Genomic DNA, 27391 nt, shown 5'->3' with positions numbered 1-27391 from the left:
GCTGTGCTTGGTGGCACGTGCCTGTAATCCCTGCTACTAGAGATACTGAGAATCGCTTGAATCCAGGAGGGAGAGGTTGCAGTGAGTTGAGATTGGGCCACTGCACTCCAGCCCGGGTTACAGAGCAAGACTCCGTCTCAAAAAAAAAAAAAAAAAAAAAAAAAAAAACACAAAGTCGCCTGAATCATATATGGGTGAGAGTCAAGGTATGATTCATTCTGAGGCAGATTCTTCTCCAACTGTGAGTTTATGAAATCAAACAAGTTATATGTTTCCAGAATACAATGGTGGGATCAGCACAAGGTAAATATACCCATTCTGAAAGGAAGAATTAGGAAACAAAAAAGGGGTAATAGCTCCAAAGTAAGTCCCATAAAACTCCCATCTCCCTGGGACAGAGCACCTGGGGGAAGGGGCGGCTGTGGGCGCAGTTTCAGCAGAGTTAAACGTTCCTGCCTGCTGACTCTGAAGAGAGAAGTGGATCTCCCAGCACAGCGCTTGAGCTCCACTAAGGGACAGACTGCCTCCTCAAGTGAATCCTTGACCCACGTACCTCTTGACTGGGAGACACTAGCCCGCATGGGTTGACAGACACCTTGTACAGGAGAGCTCCAACTGGCATCTGGCAGCTGTCTCTCTGGGACAAAGCTTCCAAGGAAGGAACCGGCAGCAATCTTTGCTGTTCTGCAGCCTCCACTAGTGATACCCAGGCAACAGGGTCTGGAGTGGACCCCCCCAGCAAACTCCAGCAGACCTGCAGCAGAGGGACTTGACTGTTAAAAGGAAAACTAACAAACAGAAAGGAATAACATCAACATCAACGAAAAGGACATTCACACAAAAACCCCATCCGAAGGTCAGCAACATCAAAGACCAGTGGTAGATAAATCCACGAACATGAGGAAAAACCAGCGCAAAACTATGAAAATTCCAAAAACCAGAAAGCCTCTTCTCCTCCAAATGATCACAACTCCTCACCAGCAGTGGAACAAAACTGAGTGGAGAATGAGTTTGGCAAATTGACAGAAGTAGGCTTCACAAGGCGGGTAATAACAAACTCCTTTGAGCTAAAATAAAGGAATATGTTGTAACCCAATGCAAAGAAGCTAAGAACCTTGAAAAAAGGTTAAAGGAACACTAACTAGAATAACCAGTATAGAGAAGAAGATAAATAACTTGATGGAGCTGAAAAACACAGTACGTGAAGCATACACAAGTATAAATAGCCAAATCAATCAAGCAGAAGAAAGGATATCAGAGATTGAAGATCAACTTAATGAAATAAAGTGTGAAGATAGGATTAGAGCAAAAAGAATGAAAAGGAATGAACAATGCCTCCAAGTAATATGGGACTATGTGAAAAGACCAAACCTATGTTTGATTGGTGTACCTGAAAGTGATGGGGAGAAGGGAAGCAAGATGGAAAACCCTCTTCAGGATATTATCCAGGAGAACTTCCCCAACCTAGCAAGACAGGCAACATTCAAATTCAGGAAACAGAGAGAATATCACAAAGATACTACTCGAGAAAGCAACCACAAGACACACAATCAACAGATTCATCAAGGTTGAGATGAAGGAAAACATGTTAAGGGCAGCCAGAGAGAAACGTTGGGTTACCCACAAAGGAAAGCCCATCAGACTAACAGAGGATCTCTTGGCAGAAACCTTACAAGCCAGAAGAGAGTAGGGGCCAATATTCAACACTCTTAAAGAAAAGAATTTTCAACCCAGAATTTCATATCCAGCCAAACTAAGCTTCATAAGCAAATGAGAAATAAAATCCTTTACAGACAAGCAAATACTGAGATATTTTGTCCCCACCAGGCCTGCTTTACAAGAGCTCCTGAAGAAAGCTGAGGCAGATTCTCCTCCAACTGTGAGCTTAAGAAATCAAGCAAGTTATATGTTTCCAAAATACAATGGTGAGATCAGCACGAAGTAAACGTACCCATTCTAAAGGAAGAATTAGGAAAAAAAAAAAAAAAGGGGTAATAACTCCAAAGTAAGTCCCATAAATCTCCCATGGAGTTTTGGAAAGAAAAAACTGGTACTAGCCACTGCAAAAACATACCAAATTGTAAAGACCATTGACAGTAAGAAGAAACTGCATCAACTAATGGGCAGAATAACCAACTAGCATCATAATGACAGGATCAAATTTACACATAACAATATTAACCTTAAATGTAAATGGGCTAAATGCCGCAATTGAAAGACACAGACTGGCAAATTGGATAAAGAGTCGAGACCCATTGGTGTGCTATATTCAGGAGACCCATCGTATGTGCAAAGACACACATAGGCTCAAAATAAAGGAATGGAGGAATGTTTACCAAGAAAATAGAAAGCAAAAAAAAAAAAAAAAAAAAGAATTGCAATCCTAGTCTCTGATAAAACAGACTTTAAACAACCAAAGATCAAAAAAGACAAACAGAAAAAGACAAACAAGGGCATTGCATAATAGTAAAGGGATTAATGCGACAAGAAGAGCTAACTATCTTAATATATATATGCACCCAATGTGGAAGCACCCAGATTCATAAAGCAAGTTCTTAGAGACAGACAAAGAAACTTAGACTCCCACACAATAATAGTAGGAGACTTTAACAACCCACTGTCAATATCAGACAGATCAACAAGACAGAAAATTAACAAGGATATTCTGGACTTGAACTCAGCTCTGGAACAAGTGGACCTAACAGACATCTACAGAACTCTCCACCCCAAATCAACAGAATATACATTCTTCTCAGCACCACAATGCACTTATTCTAAAATTGACCACATAACTGGAAATAAAACACTCCTCAGCAAATGCAAAAGAATGGAAATCATAATAAACAGTCTCTCAGACCACAGTGCAATCAAATTAGAACTCAGGATTGAGAAACTCACTCAAAACCACACAACTGCATGGAAACTGCACAACCTTTTCCTGCATGACTACTGGGTAAGTAATGAAATTAACGCAAACATAAATAAGTTATTTGAAACCAATGAGAACAAAGACACAATGTACCAAAATCTCTGGGACACAGCTAAAGCAGTATTTAGAGGGACATTTACAGCACTAAATGCCTACAGGAGAAAGCGAGAAAGATCTAAAATTGACACCCTAACATCACAATAAAATGAACTAGAGAAGCAGGAGCAAAAATATTCAAAATCTAGCAGAAGAAAAGAAATAACTAAAATCAGAGCAACACTGAAGGAGATAGAGACATGAAAAACCCTTCGAATAATCAGCGAATCCAGGAGCTGGTTTTTTGAAAAGATTAACAAAATAGACAGACCACTAGCCAGACTAATAAAGAAGAAAAGAGAGAAGAATCAGACACGATAAAAAATGATAAAGGGGATATCACCACTAATCCCACTGAAATACAAACTACTATCAGATAATACTATAAATACCTCTATGCAAATAAATTAGAAAGTCTAGAAGAAATGGATAAATTCCTGGACTCATATACCCTCGCAAGACTAAACCAGGAAAAAGTCGAATCCCTGAACAGACCAATAACAAGTTTTAAAATTGAGACAGTAATGAATAGCCTACCAACCAAAAAATGTCCAGGAGCAGATGGATTCACAGCCGAATTCTACCAGAGGTACAAAGAGGAGCTGGTACCATTTCTTCTGAAACTATTCCAAACAACAGAAAAAGAGAGACTCCTCCCTAACTCGTTGTATGTGGCCAGCATCACCCTGATACCAAAACCTGGTGAGACACAACAAAAAGAAAATTTCAGGCCAATATCCCTGATGAACATCGATGCAAAAATCCTCAGTAAAATACTGGCAAACCAAATCCAGCAGCACATCAAAAAGCTTATCCACCACAATCAAGTCAGCTTCATACCTGTAATGCAAGGTTGCTTCAACATACACAAATCAATAAGCGTAATCCATCACATAAACAGAACCAACGACAACAACCACATGATTATCTCAATAGATGTAGAAAAGATATTTGATAAAATTCAACACCCTCTCATGCTAAAACACTCTCAATAAACTAGGTAGTGATGGAACGTATCTCAAAATAATAAGAGCTATTTATGACAAACTCACAGCCAATATTATACTCAATAGGCAAAAGCTGGAAGCATTCCCTTTGAAAACTGGCACAAAATAAGGATGCGGTCTGTCACCACTCCTGTTCAACATAATACGGGAAGTTCTGTCCAGGGCTATCAGGCAAGAGAAAGAAATAAAGGTATTCAAGTAAGAAGGGAGGAAGTCAAATTGTCTCTATTTGCAGATTACATGATTGTATATTTGGAAAACCCCATCATCTCAGCCCCAAATCTCCTTAAGCTGATAAGCAACTTCAACAAAGGGGCAGGATACAAAATCAATGTGAAAAAATCACTAGCATTCCTATACAACAATAACAGACAAACAGAGTGAACTCTCATTCAATTGCTGCAAAGAGAATAAAATACCTAGGAGTACTGCTTACAAGGGATGTGAAGGACCTCTTCAAGGAGAATTACAAATCACTGCTCAAGGAAATAAGAGAGGACACAAACAAATGGAAAAACAGTCCATGCTCATAGATTCAATGCTATCCCCATCAAGCTAACATTGACTTTCTTCACAGAATTAGAAAAAACTACTTTAAATTTCATATGGAACCAAAAGAGAGCCGTATAGTTAAGACAATTCTAAGCAAAAAGAAAAAAAGCTGAAGGCATCGTTCTACCTGACTTCACACTATACTACAAGGCTACATTAACCAAAACAGCATGATACTGGTACTAAAAGATATATCAACCAATGGAACAGAACCGAGTCCTCAGAAATAACACCACACATCTACAACCATCTGATCTTTGACAAACCTGACAAAAACAAGCAATGGTAAAAGGATTCCCTATTTAATAAATGGTGTTGGGAAATCTGGCTAGCCATATGCAGAAAACTGAAATTGGACCCCTTCCTTAGACCTTTTACACAAATTAAAGCAAGATGGATTAAAGACTTAAACATAAGACCTGAAACTATAAAAACCCTGGAAGAAAACCTAGGCAATACCATTCAGGACATAGGCATGGGTGAAGACTTCATGACTAAAACACCAAAAGCAATGGTAACAAAAGCCAAAATTGACAAATGGGATCTAATTAAACTAAAGCTTCTGCACAGCAAAAGAAAACTAACATCAGAGTGAACAGGCAACCTACATAATGGGTGAAAATTTTTGCAATCTATCCATCTGACAAAGGTCTAATATCTAGAATCTACAAGGAACTTAAACAAATTTACAAGAAAAAAACAACCCCATCAAAAAGTAGGCAAAGGATATGAACCGACACTTCTCAAAAGAAGACATTTATGCAGCCAACAAATATATGAAAAAAAGCTCATCATCACTGGTCATTAAAGAAGTCCAAATTAAAATCACAATGAGATATTATCTTTGTGACTTTAGAATCACAAATTGTGATTATTAAAAAGTCAGGAAACAATAGATGCAGGAGAGGATGTGGAGAAATAGGAATGCTTTTACACTGTTGGTGGCAGTATAAATTAGTTCAACCATTGTGTAAGACAGTGTGGTGATTCCTCAAGGATCTCAAACCAGAAATATTATTTGACCCAGCAATCCCATTACTGGATATATACCCAAAGGATTATAAATCATTCTTCTATAAAGACACATGCACACATATGTTTATTGCAGCACTGTTCACAATAGCAAAGACTTGGAACCAACCGAAATACCCACCAATGATAGACTGGATAAAGAAAATATGGCACATATACACATGGAATACTATGCAGCCATGAAAAGGTATGAGTTCATGTCCTTTGCAGGGACATGGATGAAGCTGGAAACCATTCTCAGCAAACTAACACAGGAACAGAAAACCAAACACCACATGTTCCCACTCATAAGCGGGAGTTGAACAATGAGAACACATGGACACAGGGAGGGGAACATCACACACTGGGCCTGTCGGGGGTGGGGTGCTAGGGGAGAGATAGCATTAGGAGAAATACCTAATGTAGATAATGGGTTGATGGGTGCAGCAAACCCCCATGGCACATGTATACCTATTTAACAAACCTGCACGTTCTGTACATGTATCCCAGAACTTAAAGAATAATTTAAAAAAAAGAATAACTGAAAGATACATATTAATGATTACCATATTATTTACTTGAATACACATTAAACTAATAATAGATTGATTTCATCTAATGAATGCAAACAAAGCATTTTTGTATATAATAAAAAGGGAAAAGCAGAGAGAGAAAAGCCACGGCCACTTTCTAAACAATGAATTTTCTATTTTTTTTCATTGTGAGATGCTAATGAGTTAGCAACCAGCCAAAAGACCAGTCAGGGTATTTGCTTTTGGGCAGCTGTCTGAATCGTCAACTAAACTTATTTATTTCTAGGTTTTCCAAAAGGCTTTAGCTGTTCAGTTTGTCACACATATATGGAAGACATTTTCTGTATTATTTATGTCATTATCATTTAGTAGTATGTCCATCTGAATTACGCCAGGTCTTTATCATTATTCTTGTTATAATTTCTCAATTTCACCCTCTTGGTCAAACTCAGCCCCCGAACTGACTGACCATGAGGGCCTCCGTCTCTTTATAGAACACAGTATTAGTTGTATGGCAATGCCTATGTAGCAGCATTTAAGTATCTGGACGTTAGACATTAAGGGAGGAAAAAAGCATAAGACAATCATGATTATTATAAGAAATATTTGGAAACCACTTGATGTTCAAAATCCTGGTTGGCCTAACTCTAACCAGGAAAATAATTTTCAAAGATTAATGTCGTCAGCTTTAGTTAACTCAGTAACCTTACTATTCCATTCACTATTGTTTACTCTTTTGAAGAACATATCAAGGGGCAAATGTTAAGTCAGAAACTGTGAAGGGTCTAAGTTGTTTCCCTCTTGGAAAATAGTAAATTTGTCTGTGACAGTATTATATATATATATAGACAGAAAATAGTCCTCTTGGTCAGAACATAGACAGTTTATTAGTGACAGCAAACACAGCAGCTTAGTGCAAGATCTTGCATCAGTTCCCTGAGCCCACAGGGGAACATGGTGAATGGCAGATGGTACTTGCATGTGCACCTGGGTGCATAATAAAAGAGGAACTCCAAGTTTTAAAGACTCACATCTTATGTAGGTCTGCTGGTGAACTGCCCATTTATCTTTACTCTGGAACATAAGCAAATATTCTCTGGGGAAGAGGAGAGGTTTTTTTTTTTTATCTCTACTACCCTGAAATGTCTCAAAGTAGGGAGATGCCCCTAAGCTTTACTATACTGGGATGTCTCTTTATACAAACATACTTAACTGTAAATGCCTTCACTAAAAGGACTGTGCAGTACAGTGAAGGGCTAATGGAGAATGGTCTACCAATTGCAGTGTGACCTGTTGTACATTATTATTTAGGATTAATTGAGCCAGTTTGTTTATATTAGCCTGTGAGATCCTTAGAGCTTAAGTTGTATTACTTGCCATTTGAGTCTATGTTTTAGAGGTAAATTGCATATCTCACATTTCAATTTAAGAATTTTTTGCTGGAATAGAATTCTTATAAGAACCTCTGAACTCCAGTCTTGTTCCCCTTTGGATATGTTGTGATATTGGACTTTTGGTAAAATATGAGTGACTGAGGGTTTTGCTCTGAACTTGGAAAAATAATATAACAAATTTAAGAACTGAAAATTGGTCTTACTCTTTCAGTGTAGGAAGAAGAACTTTTTTTTACATCATAAGCATAGTGTATTTATTAAAATAAAGAAATTCAACATTGATTCAGGACTATTTTCTACTTCACATACCATATTAAGTTTCTAGATATGTCCCAGTAATGTCATTTATATTGTCTATTCCCAGAAGAGAATCAAATCCAGGATCTTGCATTGCTTTTAGTTTTCATTTTTTCTTAATCTCCTTTAATCGGGGGCAGTTCTTCCACATTTTTTTTAGATGGAGTCTTGCTCTGTTGCCCAGGCTGGAGTGCAGTGGCATGATCTCAGCTAACTGCAGATTTCGCCTCCTGGGTTCAAGCAATTCTCCTGCCTCAGCCTCCTGAGTAGCTAGGATTACCGGGATGCACCACCACACCCAGCTAATTTTTGTATTTTTAGCAGAGATGGTGTTTTGCCACATTGACCAGGCTGGCCTTGAACTCCTGACCTCATGTGATCCGCCCACCTAGGCCTCCCAGAGTGCTGAGATTACAGGCGTGAGCTACTGTGCCTGGCCCAGCATTTAGTTTTTAACCTTCATATTTTTAGAGTACAGCCAATTATATTGTTAACTGTACATCAGCTGAGTTTGTCTGATATTTCCTCATGATGAGAGTAAATTAAGCATTTTGGCAGGAATACCACAGAAACAAGGTAATGTCTTCTAAGTTTATCTTATCAGAAGGTACATGATCATGGATTGTCCTAATTTTAGTGGTACTAATTTTGATTTCTTGTTAAGGTCGTATCTACCAGGTTTCTCCACTATAAAGTTGCTGTTTCCCTTCATAGATAATAGTTTATGGGGAGATACTTGAAAGTTTGTAAACTTCTTACTCATCAAACTTTCACCCATTACTTTTAGCATCCATTGGTTATTCTCTGTTATCCCTTCTATATTTCTAAGTTATATTATACTATTAAAAGAGCATGACTCCCTATCCTAGATAAACATTTATTTACTTGTTTACTATATAAGTATGAAATCGTGGATTTGCATTTTATTCACTGAGTTAAGATCTGTTACTATCATTTGTGCCTGTGATGCTCTAATTCTTCCAGATTTGACCATATGGAGCCCCATCAAAATAGCTTCTATGTCCTTTTGATATGTTCCCATCGTTTTTCAGCAGTTTGCTATTTTCCAGTACAATGTGATGTTCCATGTGTATCTTGTATATTCTTTAGTCTACCCCTGGAATCAGCTATCTTAGTCTTCTTTTATTGGAGAATGTTATTTAGAAAACAGTATCTGTGCACAATAGATGCTCATTTCTACTGTTGTCATTGCTTCTAGCCCCTATCAGTATACAGAGCTAAGAAAAAACATAAACATTGAATACTTTTTGATATATATGAGATACAATTTTGAAGGATGTATAGAGGTTATAATTTTGAAGTAGCTTATCAATTTATTCTTTTATATTTCTTGCCTTTGGATTCTTCTGAGAAATCTTTTTATCATGAATGGCTTGTGAATTCAGTCAAATCCTTTTACTGTGTCAATTAAAACTGTATAAGTCCATTCTCACACTACTATAAAGAAATATCTGAGATTGGGTAATTTATAAAGAAAAGAGGTTTAATTTACTCACAGTTCTGCAGGCTGTGCCAGAAGCATAGCTGAGAGGCCTCAGGAAACTTACAATCATGGTGGAAGGTGAAGGGGAAGCAAGCACATCTTACTATGGTGGAGCAGGAGATATTTGTGCATTTTAAAATTTTCTTCCTGTTATTGATTTCTAGTTTTATACTATTGTGATCAGGAAGGGTACTTGATATGATTTCAATCAGCTAAGACTTGGTCTAACATGTTATCTGTTCTGAAGAATGCCTCACATGTGCTGGAGAAGAATGTATATTCTTCTGCAGTTGAATGGAATGTTCTGTATTTGTCCGTTAAATCCATCTGCACTAACATACAGTTCAGGTCCAATTTTCTTTTTTTTTTTTTTTTGAGACGGAGTCTTACTCTGTCACCCAGGCTGGAGTGCAGTGGCTGGATCTCAGCTCACTGCAAGCTTCCGCCTCCCGGGTTCAAGTGATTCTCCTGCCTCAGCCTCCCGGGTAGCTGGGACAACAGGCGCCCACCACCTCGCCCGGCTAGTTTCTTGTATTTTTTAGTAGAGACGGGGTTTCACTGTGTTAGCCAGGATGGTCTCGATCTCCTGTCCTCGTGATCCACCCGTCTCGGCCTCCCAAAGCCAATTTTCTTTATTGACTTTTTTGTCTAGATAATGTATCTATTGTTGAAAGTGAGAGTGTTGAAATGCCCTACTTTTATTGAATTGCTGTTTGTGTCTCCCTTCAGTTCTGTTAATATTTGCTTTACATATTTAGGTGTTCTCATATTGAGCACATATGTATTCATCGTCATTATATCTTCTTGATGAATTGACTTCTTTATCGTTATATAATGATCCTCTTTCTCTTGTGACAGTTTTTAACTTAAAGTCTATTCTTTTCTGATATAATTAAGCTACCTCTGCTCTATTTCAACTTCGATTTTTATAGAAATTCATTTTAATCCCTTCACTTTCAGCCTATGTGTAAGGCTATGGTTAGTCTCTTGTAGGCAGCATATAGTTGGATCTTAATTTTTAATCCATTCAGCCACTCTTCCTTTTGTTTGGAGAATTTAAACTATTTACATTTAAAGTAATGATTAGTAGGTACAAATTTACCATGCCATTTTTATTTTCTGGTTATTTTTAATGGATTCTTTGTCCTTTCTTTCTCTCTTGCTGTGTTCCTTTGTGCTTTGTTGATTTTCTGTAGTGATATGCTTTGATTCTTTTCTCTTTATCTCACATATATCTACTATGTTTCTGTTTTGCAGCTACCATGAGGCTTATGTGGAACATCTTATACTTAATAACAGTCTATTTAGAAATAATAACAACTCAACTTCAATTTCATTCAAACTCTCTACCATTTTGCCTGTCCCTCTCCTCCAGCACACATTCTATATTTTTATATATTTTACATTGTGAGTTTATTAACAAAATAACAAAATATTATACCGATAGTTATTTTTAATACTTTTGTCTTTTAACCTTTATACTGTACTTAAAGTTGTTTTATACACCATCATTTCAGTACTACAATATTGTGAATTTAACTATAAATTTAAATTTTCTTGTATATTTTGTTTTTATATGATTTCATGTTACTAATTAACACCCTTCCATTTTAGCATAATTAGATCCCCTTAGCATTTCTTGTAAGACAGGTGTAGTGGTGATGAACTTCATCATTGCTTTTGTTTGTCTGTGAAAGTATCTCTCCTTCATTTCTGAAGAACAATTTTGCTAGATACAGTATTGTTGGTTGGCAGTTTTTTGTTTTTTCTTTTTACACTTTGAATAAATCATCCCATTCTCTGGTGCTGTATGGTTTCTGCTGAGGAGTCTTCTGTTAGCACTATGAATATTCCCTTGTATATAACAAGTTACTATTCTCTTACTGCTTTCATTTTTTTTAATGTTTGGCAGTTTGATTATAATGTGTCTGTGTGAAGCTGTCTTTTGGATTAAATCTGTTTGGGAACCTTTGAACTTCATAAATCTGAATATGTGTATTTCTTTCAAGGTTATCAAAGTTTTCAACCATTATTTCTTTAAATGCACTCTCTGTCCCTTTCTCTCTGTTCCTCTGAATCTTCCATAATGTGACTATTGGTTCTCTTGATAGTGTTCCATGGGGTTTCTTTTCTGGTTTTTGTTATTTTCAGTGTTCTATAGGGTTTCTTTCCTCTTTTCTATTCTTATCTATTTTTTCTACTCTGATAGTATAATTTCAAAAGATCTGTCTTCAAGTTTTCAAATTCTTTCTTCTGCATGATCAAGTTGGCTATTAGAGCTCTCTATTGCATTTTTTTCTTTTATTCGTTATTTTTTTAGCTTCAGAGTTTCTATTTGGTTCTTTTTTGTTATTTATATCTTTTTGTTGAACTTTAAATTTTATTCATGTATTATTTTCCTTTGTTTCTTGAGTTGTCTGTTTACTTTTGTGTCTTGCCGAGCTTGAACTTCCTTAAAAGAATTAAAAATAATTGTTTTGAATTTCAAAAATAATTATTTTGAATCATTTTTTAGATAACTAAAGATCTCCATTTTGTTGAGGTCAGTTCCTGGATAGCTATTGTGTTCCTTTTCCAGTGTTATCATTCCCTGCTTTTTTGTGTTTTAAGTGAACTTGCTTTGATGTTTGTATATTTGAGGCAGCAAGTCACCTGATCTGGTCTTTTTGAAGTAGATACAGTGGGGAAATACTTTCAGCTGTGAATGGCTACAAGGCACCAGCTGGATGGGGTGCAACATCTCCTGTTTTAAGAAAGACACAGTGGTATGATCTCAGTGCAGTTTAATCAGTTGAAGTCAGTGTTGGTAAATATTGCAGGTATCCATGGCAGAAGCCAAATCTCCAGATGTCTGTAGTAACTATAGTGGTTAAGGCTGTTAAGGTCCTCTGTATTGAAAGCTACTGAGTTTCTCCTATTCAACTTTTATCTCACATAGGGAAGTTCTAGCCAAAGTGATTTCTCTTGGCACCAAGTCTGATGTGCTGGCACACATGCAGCTGTGGTGGTGTTGGGATCCTGGGCACTGGTGCACTGTCAGCAGTGCTGGTTCTGGGTGCAGGTGCTCAGAGCAGCCATGAAGCCAGGGCTCTGTGGTCAGAGGCACATGTAACTGAGGTGGTGCCTGGGGCATAGGTGCATTTTTTCCTTTGGCATTGACACCAATCTCTGAGGCCTGGGCATACACAGATTGCCCACAGAGTAAGAACCTGTGTCATTTTTGGGGCATGCCATAATGACTTGGTCCCAGGAGTGATGAGACATAGTAATAGCATGGAACATAGCAGTAACATGGGTCCAGTGACAACAGGGTGCATCAGAGGCCTGTCAGGTCACAGTAGGAGCAGGATGCAGAGCAGTAGTCTGAAGCCCCAGTGAAAGTAGGTAAAAGCCCTGACTTATAACCCAAGGTAAGAGAGCAGTCAATTATTTACTTATGAATACACAATGGCTTCATCATCATTTGTTGAAGACTATATATGTTTCTTAGCACTTTTGTCAATTATTATTTGACCATGTATGTGTGAGTTTATTCCCAGGTACTCATCTGTTCCACCAATATCTAGGTCTGTCTAGATATCTAGGTCACCAATACCAACCTGTCTTGATTCCAATACTTTTAATTAAGTCTTAAGATTATATAGTCTGTATCCTCAAACTTCCTTATTTTTCAGAACAATTTGGGCTGTTCTAGGTCTATTATATTTTTCTATATTTTTTACAATCATGTTTTAAGTTTCTCAAGTAAAAAAGAAGTCTGCTGGGATTTTGTTTGAAATTGCTGTGAATTTGTAGATCAATTTGGGGACTTTACTAACCATTAAGCAAGGTACATCTTTCAATTTATTAAAGTCTTCTTTAATTTCTCTCAACAATAATTATAATTTTTAATGTACAGATTTTCCACATTTGCTGTTAAATTTATTCCTATGTATTTCATAATTGCAATGCCACTATGAATGTTGATTCAAGAGTTCCATAAATTTTAGTTCTGTGAAGGAGGTTCATAGTGTTGCTCACAACCTCTGTATCCTTACTGATTTGTTTTCTCTGATTATTCTGTCAGTTATTAAAAGAGGAATGTTTGTATACTCCACCTTAATTGTGGATTTGTCTATTTTCCCTTTCAGTTCTATTGGTTTTCCTTCATGAATTTCAAAGCTTTATCATAAGATGAATCCACATTTAGGATTGCTATATCTTCTTAATAAACTGATTCCTTAATCATTCTCCCTATATGTCTCTCAAAATTTCCTTGTTCTGAAATATACTTTGTCTATATTAGTATAGTCATTTCAGCATTTTTTAAATTAGTGTTTTCATTGTAAATGTTTTCCATCATTTTGGTTTATATTTAAAGTGGATTTGTTGTAGGCACCATATAATTGGGTCTTACTTTTTATCCACTCAAGCAATCTCTGCCCATAATTAGAGTATTTCAATCATTTACATTAATATGCTTATCTACATGACTGGATTTAAGCCAAACATTTTCCAATTTGTTTTTCTATTTGTCCCCCTGCCCCCCACCCTTTTTTTTTTCGCTTCTTTTTCTCTGCCTTCTTCTCAGGGAAAGATTGCATATCTTTTAATGATTCCATTTTATTTTCATTATTGATTTATTAGGTATACTTCTAGTTTTTTTTTTGTTTGCTTTCAGGCTTATAATATGTATCTTTGAATTATCAAATAAGTAGTTAAATAAATGGAGTGATACCACTTTTCATATTTTTAATAACTTTACAACAGCATACTTCTATTTATCCTCCTGTTTTTTGCATTATTGTCATAAATTTACTTCCATGTGTTATAAACCCCACAATACATTGTTATTGATTTTGCTTTAGTCAATTATCCTTTAAAGAAATGGGAAAAGTCTTTAATATTACTTTTCATATTTAACATTTTTGTTGCTCTTCATTATATAGTGGAGATCCATATTTCCATCTGGAATCATTTTTTTCTAAGACTTCCCTTATTATTTTTGTAATCCATTTATGTGAGTGACGAATTCCTTCAGCTTTGGTTTTTTTGCAAAAATTCTTTTTCCACCACTTGAAAGATGTATTTGCTGGGTATACAATTTTAGGTTGACATTATTTTTATTTCTTACTGTAAAGATGCCACTCCATTATCTTTTGGTTTGTATAGTTTCATTTAATTTTTTTAAATGATTTCATCATTTTAATTTTTACATGTAAGAAATATGCTTTTTTATCTGCCAGCTTTTAACATTTTCTTTTCATTATTAGTTGTCTTCAGCAATACGATTATGATGCCTTTTTATTTTTCTTCATTCTTATTCTGCTTGGGATCTTTAAGTTTCTATTATCTGCAGGCTTATTACTGTCTTCAAATTTTGTCTATCATTTATCTAAATTGGCTATCATTTTTTCAAATATGTTTTCTGTTCTTCTTCTTTTATGAAACTCCAATTATGGAGTTTTGTTTTTTAAAGTTTTAAAAATCTCATTTCATTTTAGCTAATTTCTATTATTTCTTCAGGTTCACTTAGTCTGGAATGTTGTAAACAAAAATACTATAAATTGGGTAGCTTATAAACAACAGAAATTTATTCCTCACAGTTCTGAAGGCTGAGAAGTCTAATATCAAGGCACCAGTAGATCTGATGTCTGGTGAGAAGCTGTTCCTTATAGATAGTACCTTCTAAATTCATCATCACATAATGGAAGGGGTGAGGCAGCTCTCTAGGGCCTCTTTCATAAGGGCCCTAATTTTATCCATGAGAGCTCCATTTTCATGACTTAGTCACCTTCCAAAGTTCCCACCTCTTAATACAATCACCTTGGGGGTTAAGTTTTAACATATTAATTTTGGGAAAACACAAACATTCAGAGGATAGCATTCTCTATTCTTTTCTAGTGTAATGTCTAATGTGTGGATAATGTTTAAATTTCATATACATTTATCTCTCTTTGGCTTTTTTAAGTCTTCCATTCCTTCCTTGGTCACATTCATGTTTTCCTCAACCTTCTTGATTATCTGTAATATTCTTTTAAAGGCACGTTCAATATTTTTCATCTGCTAGTTTTATCATCTCTTTCATTTCTGGATATGTTTCTATTGAGTTATTTTTTCCTCTGGTTATCATATTTTCCTGATTCTTTATATGCCTGCTACTTTTTATATACTGGATATTGTGAATTTTACATTTTTGGTGGTATTTTTGCCTTTTTTCAGTAGTGTTCAATTTTTTCCTGAAACGAAATTAAGTTACTTGGAATCTGTAGCTAATTTGTCTCACTACTGAAGTGACGCTCCTAGATCTGATGTTCCATATATTAGATCTCTGCAGTTTTGTTGGTAGTAACATAAAATATTCTTAGCCTTTTGTGAGCTCTGGGAATTGTTCTGCCTTATCTTTTTGGTAGCTCTTTTATAGGCCCTGAGTAGCTTCTACACATGGATGCACAGATTAGTACACAGCCAAAGTCTCAAGGATATCTGTCTGCAAATCTCTGGTATTCTGTCCCTGTACAGTTTATTTTGCCTTATTAGTTCTAGCTATTTCTGCAGCCTCAGTCTATCATCTCGACCTCCTCAACTAGATGAGACCATCAACCTCTCTATGAGTTCTAGTTTCCTGTACCCAAGCCTGGGAACTATCTTCAGTCACTAACACAGAACATTTGTGAAATGTATTACCTTGGTTGCTATCCTTCTGTCTTCTTCTTCTATGTTGCCTGTTGACCAATATGTGAAAACTGTTGTTTAATACGTTTTTGTCCAATTTTCTAGTAATTTAAAATAGGAGGTTAAATCTAGTCTCTTTACCGACTTTCTGACAACTACTGCCTGACTTCTCCAGCCCTAAGCTATAACTTCTCAGTATTTTTATTTTTAATTCCAATACAAAAATAATTATTTATGGTATATAGAAGGTCATGCATCCTAGTTGCCTACATTTTTTCAGTCATTATTGCATTTAGAAACTCTATCATGTCTGTAAGCAGAAGTAATTTGCTATATTTTAACATAAAAAGTTTAAAGATACTAACTTGTTATAACTGGTAATGTATAATATTGCATTTACTTATAATATTAAGATCAATTCTTTTTGCATGGAAAAATTTCAACATACTTTAAAAATAATTTTCTGACTTGGTACTCATAAAAGCTCTGTGAACCAGATAAATGTAGAAGTGTAATTATCACTATAAAGAAGCTAAGGCCAAGCAAGATTCATTAATTTTTCTCAAAGTCACATATCCTATAAGTGATAGAGATGAGAATTAAACCCAGATCTGACCAGTATAACAATACTTTTTTTAACTTTCCAAAGTTTGTCTTACTGGAAGATGTAGAGCTCTATGTGAATTAGCAAAACATCTAGTATAGGTAGAAGTGTTGTTTTTGTTGTGTTTTAACTTGTGTGATGTAGTGGAAAGAACCATTTTAAGAATAAGCAGATGGTTTGTAAACATGATTCAATCTAAATAATAATACAACACGGAATGTATATAAAACAAGCAAAACAACATTCATATAACTAGTGTTTATTTAGTTTACAAAGCAAAAATACAGACAGAATTGTTAAGCTAGAGGGCATATTGTAAATGGAGAAAAATGAGAGTTAATGTATGCCTAATGGTTAAGACAATCGAAATGCCTACTTAGAAGAGCTGTCTTTTTTAAATTTCTCAGGAGATTTAGTTAAGTAATTAATCAAATGGTCTTTATCTTTTGAAAGGGGCACAAAATAAAGAGCACAAAAGAAGAAAATTTAACTTTTTATATCTCCTCATTTCTAACATAGTGTCAATGCCTTTGATATATGAAGTTAATTTTTATTTTTCTCTCTTTCTAAAGATAATTAATTCGGAGTCTAGTAATTATAATTTTATTTGAAAAAGGCATCTAATTACATATGTAAGCATCTTTAGCTAGTGACATTTCTTGACCTCTCCCCCTTGCATAGCAAAAAGGTTTTGTGTGATTCTTCTGTGAAAACATAAGGTCTAGTTAAAGAGCGGATTGGGTAATCATGACTTACATGATAAAACTGCTGGCAAAATATAATTGCCAATCATCCTTTTTTTGGAGTAAATTGTATGCCTATTATATGAAGGCAGTTTATCCGTCAGAAAGGCAAGGCATCCTTCTTGACTTTATACAAATCACTGCCCAACTTCCCCAACCCTAAGACATTACTTTTCAATAATCCTATGATTGATTTGAAGATAAAAATAATCATGCTTGTTGTGATACATTCTAGTTGCATTTGTTTTTTTTTCTCTCTTAGAGTTGCATTTGGGAACTGCAATGGGTTGGCTGTGGTGGATTTTATACAGAAGACAGTACTGTTAAGCATGGGGACCATTGACTTATATAGATCAAGTGACTTATACCAGAGACAACCACGGTCTCCTCGAAAAAACAAACAGTTCATTGCAGGTAGGAGATAAAACAAGATGAGTTATGAACTTGATTTGTTCATCTGTGTTCTTACTTTTAGATTTCTTGTCTTTCTTCTGTGATACTATTCTAATGCATGGCAAAATAAAATCAACATAATTTACAAAATCACGTAAGCAAAATAAATTGGGCAGGAGCATTGTGAGACTCTTTGACAGGGTTAGGGGTGTGTAAGTTTAAACTTTAATTTCCTGTTGAAGTTAAGAAGCATCTCAAGTTTCTTAGGTTTAATTCCTAAAAAAAGCAGAAAATAAGAAGCTATTAAATGTAAAAATGCTACGAAAATTAGGGCTCTGTAGTTGAAAAAACTGCTTGCAATGGTTGTGTTAAACAGGTTGACTTCTAAAATATCTAGCCCCTTTAAAAAGATAGTTTTAGGTCATTCACTACTTTTAATTTTTTAAATTAATTCCATAGTGTAGCTGACACCTTTCCTTGTTGGATGATGACCTTCCTGGAGGTATTTTCACGATTCAGTAAACATTTTTCATTAAAATTTTTAAAGTACTATGACAGATGGCATTTTTTTTTTTGGCAGGATCAACAAATTGATATATTTAACTGTAAAAGAAAATAAACTTAAGGTTAATTAGGATTTAATGCCAAACTTTGATATGCCAATTATCCAAAGTTTTACTGAAATTTTAGTATATATCCAAATAGTTGGCTTTGGAAACACTGCCAAAGTTTTGCGTATTTTCTGTCCGTTGACAGTCCGGTTGGTAAAAAAAAAAAAAATTAGGCCAAAAGGTTGAGATGAAGATGCTTCTATAATATTAAGTGTTATTTTAGACAATCCTTTAAAATCTTCTACTTCGGGCCAGATATGGTGGCTCATGCCTGTAATTCCAGTACTTTGGGAGGCTGAGGTGAGAGGATTTCTTGAGGCCAGGAATTCAAGACCAGTCTAGGTAACACAGTGTGACCCCATCTCTAAAATTAATAATAATAATAATAATAATAATAATAACTTTTTAAATTTTTTAAATAAGTAAAATAAAATTTCTACATATATTATTTAAAATAATCTATTGAATATTGATTACATTACTAAATATAACCATAGGAAAATATTTTATAATAAAAAATAAAAAGGGTATATGATGGTAGGTGTTATTTTCCAAATAGCAGGCATGTCAAATTTAACATCCAAATGTGATAATAAATGAATTTCCTTTTTGGACTAATGAAAATTGTTATACTGAAACTCTTCTTGGTATCCTTTCTTTTGCAAAACTCAATCATTTCCAAATTACCAGTTTAGACCTTTTTGAGGGGCGCAAAATTTCTCTTTCAGAAACCAAGGGTTTTTAGTGAGGAATCTCAAATTTTAGCAATATTTTAAGAGAGCTAGAAATTTCAAATTCTAGAGATTTTGCCTCTATCACTACCAGATTTTGAAAGGAAGACAAAATAAAAAGCAATTGTACATTCACATAACATAAGGTTTCCTCATGATTGGGAAAGACAAGTTTGAAGTTGATGGACTCTAGGGTAGAAAGGTGTTGGGGGCAGTAGGCTATTTATAATTAAAAATTTAGTTCCTCAGTCACAATAACCATGTTTCAGGTGTTCAGTTTGCAATGCTAAAAGCACCAATATAATCAGAAAAGCTGTGAATCCTATGATAACATCTAAATCACTTGCTGGATATACACAGTGGGGCAAAAAAAGTATATATTTTGACAAAGGTAATGTAATTGTTATTTAATTTAATTTAAACTGCTTGAACCTTAACAGTTACTACTAGAGCTTAGAACATTGATGACTTTAAAATCAGGAAAATCTGTGAAGTTATAACCTCAGTTTGTGTTTAGTGTACAAGATAACAAAATCAGAACTCACTTTATATTATAACAATGAAATATTAAAGACAGAAATCTTTAGCTTTCTTTTTAATTGTGGAAGGATTAAAGACAATCATTTTTATATTAATGAAATAATTTATACATATTAGTTACAAGCCAAATAATTGTATTTTGTAAAAACATGTAAGGAAAATATGCCATCTACTTTTATAAGACATTTAAATAAGATATAAATATTTATAAATATTTTTATATTAAATATTTAAATAAAGATTAAAATTATTACATTCTCATCATTCATCTATCACCTCTTACTTTATAATTGATTTATTTTGTTAATATCTCCTCTCTAATTTAATTACCTAATCTTGCTGCAATTTCTTCATCTTGGCTGTTCTAGATTCTGGTATGATATCACTTCCTTTCACTTTAGACTTTTTTTCTCTTTCTTCTGCCTGCTGCTGATGCTGGTGTTCTGGCATGTTCCAAAGACAACTTTTGCATGCGTGGCCTGTCTAACTTTTATCCTGATTTAACGAAACGGATCCGTACTTCCTATCAGAGTAAGTTATATAAAGGTTAGGCAAATAGCCTTTTTAAGTCATAATGCTTGAGTTAAATCCATACATCAGTGCTCAGTAATGTGTTTCTTAAAACACATTCAGCATGCATGCAAATTTTTGTTTTGTTATGGTGTGCAACCTGATAATTTTCATAAAAATTATTATAGAAATATTTCAATCCATTATTGTCCTGTACCCATTCAATCATACCCATTGTTTTTGTTTATTTCAAACCATGCAGACCATGTCCTGCTATTCCAACAGTCACTGTCTTTTATTTTGAGAAAGAAGAGCTATGATGCCCTGTAAATAATAAAACTTATTACTGATACCAGTATAAGTAATAAGTCAATGCTTTCTTATTTTGGCAGCCTTATGCTTTGGCCATTTTATAGTACTATTCTAACCAGGGACTAACCATTTGCTTCTTTTAAATAATTATATCCCTTGAAGATAACTAAGTATTCCTGATTTCTGATTATTTTTATTAAAATATACAAACACATATTTCTATGGTGATTTAAGGCACCCAAACATTATAAAGTAGGATAAGTAAGGTAAAAAGTAAATGAGTAAATAAGATCAACATTTACCATGGTAGCAAACACAGATCCGAAGTTGTCTAGAGTAAGCAAGTATAAAAACTGGTATAGAAAGGATGAAGACTGAGAGTGTGTGTGACTGGAGGTACAGATGACACTAGTGATGTTATGGGTAAATATTTATTGACATAAAAAAAGTTAATATATTCTGTTAAAAAGCAGGCTGCTTTACAATATGTAAAAAAAAATGGCCTTAGAGTTGTGTAACACATACATTTTATACACACACTCACACATATATGTTGTTTGTAACCTGAATTTCTTCAGACCTCACCAGTTCATAGATACTAATGGAATCTTATCAGTAACATAACCTAAAACTTAACTGGTTTATGCCCTTAGCTTACATAAGTCAGTCTCTGTGAAATCCTCAAAATGTTCCTGGGAGTGTCCAGAAGTTGGGTAATTTTTGCTCATAAATATTCTCTAGATTTCTACTCTAGCAGAGCACCCCCTTTTAGGAATCCTTCCCACTCTCTCTGTTCCTGTTGCCATGTGTGAGAATATTGGTATCTATGTTGGCTTCTGCTGCTCCTAAAACAGAAGCTTATTTGATACTATGATAACTATGATATTTCTTGACATCTGAAAATTGTATGAAATTTCAGTTTCTGTAATAAAGTTTTATTGGGACATAGTCACAATTATTCATTTATATATTGTCCTTCAGTGCTTTCACACTACAATGGCAGAGTTGAGTAGCTGCAGCAGAAACTATATGGCCACAAGGCCTGAAATGTTTACTGTCCTGTTCTTTACATTAAAAATTTGCTGATTCCTGCTCTGTGCCATTTTTTCACACCCATCCTCTGCACCACATAAAGGATTTCAGCCAAAACTTTTCTGTAAATAGTCTCAGCATGGTTTAATACACATATTCAGACTTCAGAATCCCAGTTTAGCCTTCTGAAGGTAGGATCTCCTACATTGTGTGTGTGTGTGTGTGTGTGTGTGTGTAGAGACAGAAAAGTTTCTGGAACAACACTTTGTGGATTTTATAGACTTCTTTTAGCTTTACAACATATTCTGATTTTTCTGTAATAAACTTGTAATTATTTTATGGTAAGAAGCTAAATTGGAGACTGAAGATCAGGAGCAGAAACGGGCTCTTAGATCATCAGGATCCGATAGTATCAGCCATGATGTAAAGTTTTAAAAAGTTCTGAGAAATCTCAATAATATATTTTATTATATTTCTTATATTTCCTTCAGAATTTTTTTTTAAAAACCTTCATTCAGGATCCTCTAAAGTATAATTTCTATCAACATCTTCAAATGGATTTTCCACTATTCTCCTCTTAAGCCAAATTTTTGTATCTTACTACCATTATGATTTACTCATATTATTCCCTCTCTGGAAACGCCCTACTAAAAGTTTACTTTCTATAGTAAGCCTTTCCTACAACCATCAGAGCCCCGTTGTGCCAATTCCTTTATTTAAACGCTTCCAGTGTCCAGGTTTGTACACAGTACAGGCTTGCTTGAACCATTTAGTTGACATTTAGCCTGGATTCATTTGTATGGCTCCTTACTTTTATACTTATGCTCTGCCTTTCCAAATGCATGACAAGAATCTCAAGATCATATCTAAAATTCTTTATATTCTCTACATCTAGCAAAAGTCATAAGATCTGTAAGTAAATGATGATGTCAGTAGGATAGACAGAGCACGGCAGCAGGCATTTTTTCTCTCACATGAACTACCAGAGAACTTTTCAAATCTGACAAATGAGAGAAGAACTAGGTGCTGAGTTCACCAGAATTTTGCAAAAGTAATCATAATTTCTAACTAGAGACCTAACGTTTTAAGTCAGAAGTAAAATCAAGTAAGTAGAAGGACTTAAAAAAATCCTCTGTATCTCTACCAGTGAGCTCCACAGGGGCTCAGACAAGCCCTAAGATTTAAAATCAGATTTCCTAAAAGTCTTCTCTGAATGATCAATGTTGTATATTATGAAAAGGGATTGATTCTTTAACCACTCAAAGGTATGTCCTACAATTGCTTTTCAAAATACATTTTATGAAAATTTGACTTGAAGTTTAACTATTGGATAATATAATCTGATTATATTTCTATAGTCTCACTTTATTACAGTAGACACTGTTCAGCCTTTTCATGAATTGTTTCTTAACTTTCAGAAAAGCATATACGCATTGTTCATATTTGGGGTGATAGAACCCAGTTCCATTGATTATGTGTTCTACTCTGCTAGTCAATTTGACTCAGTGTTATATTATCTAATAGTGATTATAACCCTTTGAGGCAGATTGGTACATATTAGTATATTTCTCTACACATGAGAAAATTGAAGTTGAAAAAAATGAAATTAGTCTCTCAAAGTCACACAGAATAAGTGGGACCCAAACTTATGCCTATCTGACACTAAAGTTACTCGATAGGCTTTTCACTGTATAATCTTGGATCTCTAAGTGTCTTTTTAAAAGTTTCAGGAACACTGGAAACCAAGTCCTTTATTTTATAATCAGAAAACACCTCAGTTTTTGCACACTATCAATGAAATTATATCAATGACTCCTTTACTGGTCGACTTATTCCATAGGTTAGGCTCCAAGCAGCTGATCTCCCCAAATCTTTAAATTACCAATCTGCAAAACTTTCACATCATAGAATAATAAAATTTTGTAGTTGAGAGAAAACCTTCATATTTCACAGATTATGATTTTTAGAAGCAGAAAAACGCTTTGAAAAGAACAGCAGACATCTGATCAGATTTATATTGTTTTACCTTTTCCATTTATTAGCTACTTCATACATTTATAATCTTAAACAAGGCATTTAATCACTCTGAGTTTCTTTCTTCTAATATATAAAGTAAAAATCGCAATTTCTATCTCCCTTAGAGAGTTGTAGAACTTTTCTGGGTTAATGTTAATAAAAGTGATTCTATAAATGTTAGTTATTATAATTATTATAAAAGATGAACCAACCCACATCACAGAGAGGTTAAATAACTTCCAGAATCATAAGCAATCTGTGGAATAGTTAGGGCTAAAACTCAGGCTGCTGCCTCATTGCCTAGTAACAGTTCTACTTGTGATAATCACATAAATTTTGCTATTTAAAAACTGATATTATGCCATTTGAATTAAGGGAAGTTTGAAAAGTAGGCTTAATTTAGAGGATTGTCTACATTGCTTGTGCATCAATTTCTAGTTGTGCATTAATTTCTAGTTATGCAACAAGGGATCCTTTGGAGAGTCCCGGGCCTATTATCCCTTTCTTTTCAGAGGGCAGGGGGATGATAACAGATCCTAAAAACATCTGAAAAATAAAGAAGAAATAAAAGAAAAGGGGATGATAAGAGAACTAGCCAAGAAAGGCAAATAAGTATTTTAAAATGAACAGAAAGACAGGAATGGAGAAGTAAACAAAAAAAATTAAAGAAGGAATGCTTTAAGAAACAAAAATCAGCAAAAATTATGGTGAACAATAAATGGGGAAAAATTCATTCATTCAAATAATATTTTATTGAGCATCTCTTATGTCAAACATTTTTCTAGGCATTAAGTATATAGTGATGAGTGAAACAGTTATGGTCTTTTCCTTTCATTTATAATAGGTAACATATAGATAAATAAATTCATAGATAATTGAAGAAAGGTGGCAATGCAATGATAGGGAAAAATGAGATAAGGTGGACCTATTTTTGAGGGTGTTATCAGAGAATGGCCTATCTAACACGGAAACATTTAAGTGAAGTTTTGTAAGATAAGAAATAGTCAAAGCTTTAGATTCTCACTACCAACCAAGATAGAAAGATAGAGTAACAGGTACCAGATTTAACCTCCTACCTGAAAACCCCACACCCATTCCCCCAAAATAGACAAAATAAATGAAAACAATGGTTTTTAAGACACAGGATATCAAACAATGAAAAAAAAGTGATGGAACAGATGGGAAACCTAACAATCATACCCATTTACTAATCTCAACATAATTTCTGGACGTAGCAAAGGGAGGGGAAGCCCAGGAGGAAACCACTGAGCTTTTTAAGCTGGGAGATGAAGATGAGAAACCAGAGGAACTAAAGCATCTGCAGCTCACAAAAGAATTTCAGAGAGCTACAGTGTTTCCTCCTAGAGCAAAATGCTGATCAACGTATACATACGATGCAGCTATCCAGGAACAGGAAAAGAGCCATCTGAAAGGATTAAAGGAAACAATGCCCAGCACTCAAATAAAGGAAATAGTGCCATTCCCACTACCCCAACTAGAAAAAGTTTTTAACTCACATCCACTTCTATTTAACATTGAAATTTTAGACAGTGTTGTCAAGCAAGAATAAGAAATAAAAGTTATCTAGATTGGAAAGGAAGAAGAAGGTAAATAGTTTTGTTCACAGAAAATATGATTGTCTATGAAGAAAACTTAATGAAATCTGCCAAAAACAGCTACTAGAACTAACAATGTGAGTTTAACAATGTGCAGGATATAAGGTTAATATACAAAATTCCATTGTATTTCTATATGCATACAACAATCTGAAATTGAAATTTAAAATTACCATTTACAATATCATCAAAAATAAGAAGTACTTAGCCATAAATGAGACAACAGATGTGAAAGACCCACACATGGAAAACCAGAAAACATAGCTGAGAAAAGTTAAGAAGACTTAAATAAATAGTTACACCAAGTTTATAAACTCAATTTTATTAAGATGGCAGTTCACTCCAAATTGATTTGTAGTTTCATTGCTAGATCCCAATAAAAATCCAGCAGATGTTCTTGTAGGAACAACAAACTGATTCTAAAGTTCATACAGAAATTCAAAGGATTTAGAGTAGCCAAAACAGCTTTTAAAAAGAATCTCTTCTTGCATTAGTTAACTTAGAATAATGGCCTCCAGCTCTATTCATGTTGCTGCAGATTACATGATTTCATTCTTTTTTATGGCTGTGTAATGTTCCATGGTGTATATGTACATTTTCTTAATCCAGTCTACTGTTGATGGGCATCTGGATTGATTCCATGTTTTTGCCATTGTGGATAGTGCTGCAGTAAACATATGCACACATGTGTTTTTATGGTAAACCACAAGTTATATTTCTTTGGGTATATACATAATAGTGGGATTGCTGGGTTGAGTGATAATTTTGTTTTAAGTTCTTTGAGAAATTGCCATACTGATTTCCCCAACGGCTGAACTAATATATACTCTTACCAACAGTGTGTAGCATTATCTTTTATCCACAGTCTCTCCAACATCTGTTATTTTTTGACTTTGTAATAATGGACATTCTGACTGGTGTGAGATGGATCTCACTGTGGTTTTGATTTCCATTTCTCTAATGATTGGAGGTGTTAAGCATTTTTCAGATGCTTGTTGGCTGCATGTATATCTTCTTTAGAAAGGTGTCTATTTATGTCCTTTGCCTACTCTTTAATGAAATCAGGTTTTTTTTGTTACAAATTTGTTTACATTTCTTATAGATTCTGAGTATTAAACCTTTGTTGAATGCATAATTTGCAAATATTTTCTCCTATCCAAAATGTTGTCTGTGTAGTCTGTTGATAGTTTTTATAGCTGTGCACAAGCTGTTTAGTTTGATTAGGTCCCATTTGTCAATTTTTGTTTTTGTTGTAATTGCTTTTGGCATCTTCATCACGAAATCTTTGTCAGGTCCTATGTCACACGGACATAAAGAAGTGAACAACAGACACTGGGGCCTACTTGAGGGTGGAGTATGAGAGCGGGGAGAGGATTTAAAAAATACCTATCAGTTACTATACTTATTACTGGGTGACTAAATAATCTGGACACCAAATTCCCACAACATGCAGTTCACCAACCAAGTATCTGTTCTCTTCAAGAGACTCGCCCAATACATAAGGACTCACATAAAGTTAAGGTAATGGAGTAGAAAAACACATTCCATGCAAATGGACACCAAAAATGAGCTGGAGTAGTTATTCTTATATCAGACAAAACAGACTTTAAAGCAACAATAGTTTAAAAAGACAAGAAAGGACATTAAACAATGATAAAAGGACTAGTCCAACAGGAAAATATCACAATTCTAGATTTATATGCATCTAACACTGGAGCTCCCAAATTTATAAAACAATTACTACTAGACCTAAGAAATGAGATAGATAGCAACACAATAATAGTGGGGTACTTCAGTGCTCCACTGACAGCACTAGACAGATCATCAAGACAGAAAGTCAACAAAGAAACAATGGACTTAAACTATACCCTAGAATAAATGGACTTAACAGATATTTATAGAACATTCTACCCAACAACTGCAGAATATACGTTCTATTCATGAGCACATGGAAGATTAACCAGGATAGACTATATGATAGGCCACAAAACAAGTCTCAATAAATTTTTAAAAGTCAAAATTATATCAAGTACTCTCTCAGACCACAGTGGAATAAAATTCACACAGTGGAATCAACTCCAAAAGGAACCCTCAAAACCCTGCAAATACATAGAAATTAAATAATCTGCCCCTGAATGATAGTTGGGTCAATAATGAAATCAAGATGGAAATTTAAAAATTCTTTGAACTGAATGATAATAGTGACACAACCTATCAAAACCTCTGGGATACAGCAAAAGCAGTGCTAAGAGGAGAGTTCATAGCATTAAATGCCTACATCAAAAAGTCTGAAAGAGCACAAATAG

At 34.6% G+C, this 27391-nt stretch overlaps 1 protein-coding gene across 2 annotated transcripts in view; it reads left to right on the top strand.

The window, feature by feature from the left end:
• STXBP5L (syntaxin binding protein 5-like) overlaps positions 1-27391 on the top strand; it is a 503509-nt gene that overhangs the window by 342629 nt on the left and 133489 nt on the right. Inside the window, exons 19-20 of one of the 2 annotated variants that reach the window (XM_011971604.1) lie at positions 17587-17738; positions 20059-20130. In XM_011971604.1, coding sequence (XP_011826994.1) covers positions 17587-17738; positions 20059-20130 — 224 coding nt within the window. The remainder of the gene's footprint in view (positions 1-17586; positions 17739-20058; positions 20131-27391) is intronic. The other variant, XM_011971605.1, reaches the window with a different exon arrangement.

The sequence above is a fragment of the Mandrillus leucophaeus genome, unplaced genomic scaffold (assembly GCF_000951045.1).
Source record: "Mandrillus leucophaeus isolate KB7577 unplaced genomic scaffold, Mleu.le_1.0 Scaffold123, whole genome shotgun sequence".
Lineage (NCBI taxonomy): Eukaryota > Metazoa > Chordata > Mammalia > Primates > Cercopithecidae > Mandrillus > Mandrillus leucophaeus.
The sequence above is the reverse complement of the archived record's forward strand: the minus strand, read 5'-3'. Positions and strand labels throughout refer to the sequence as shown.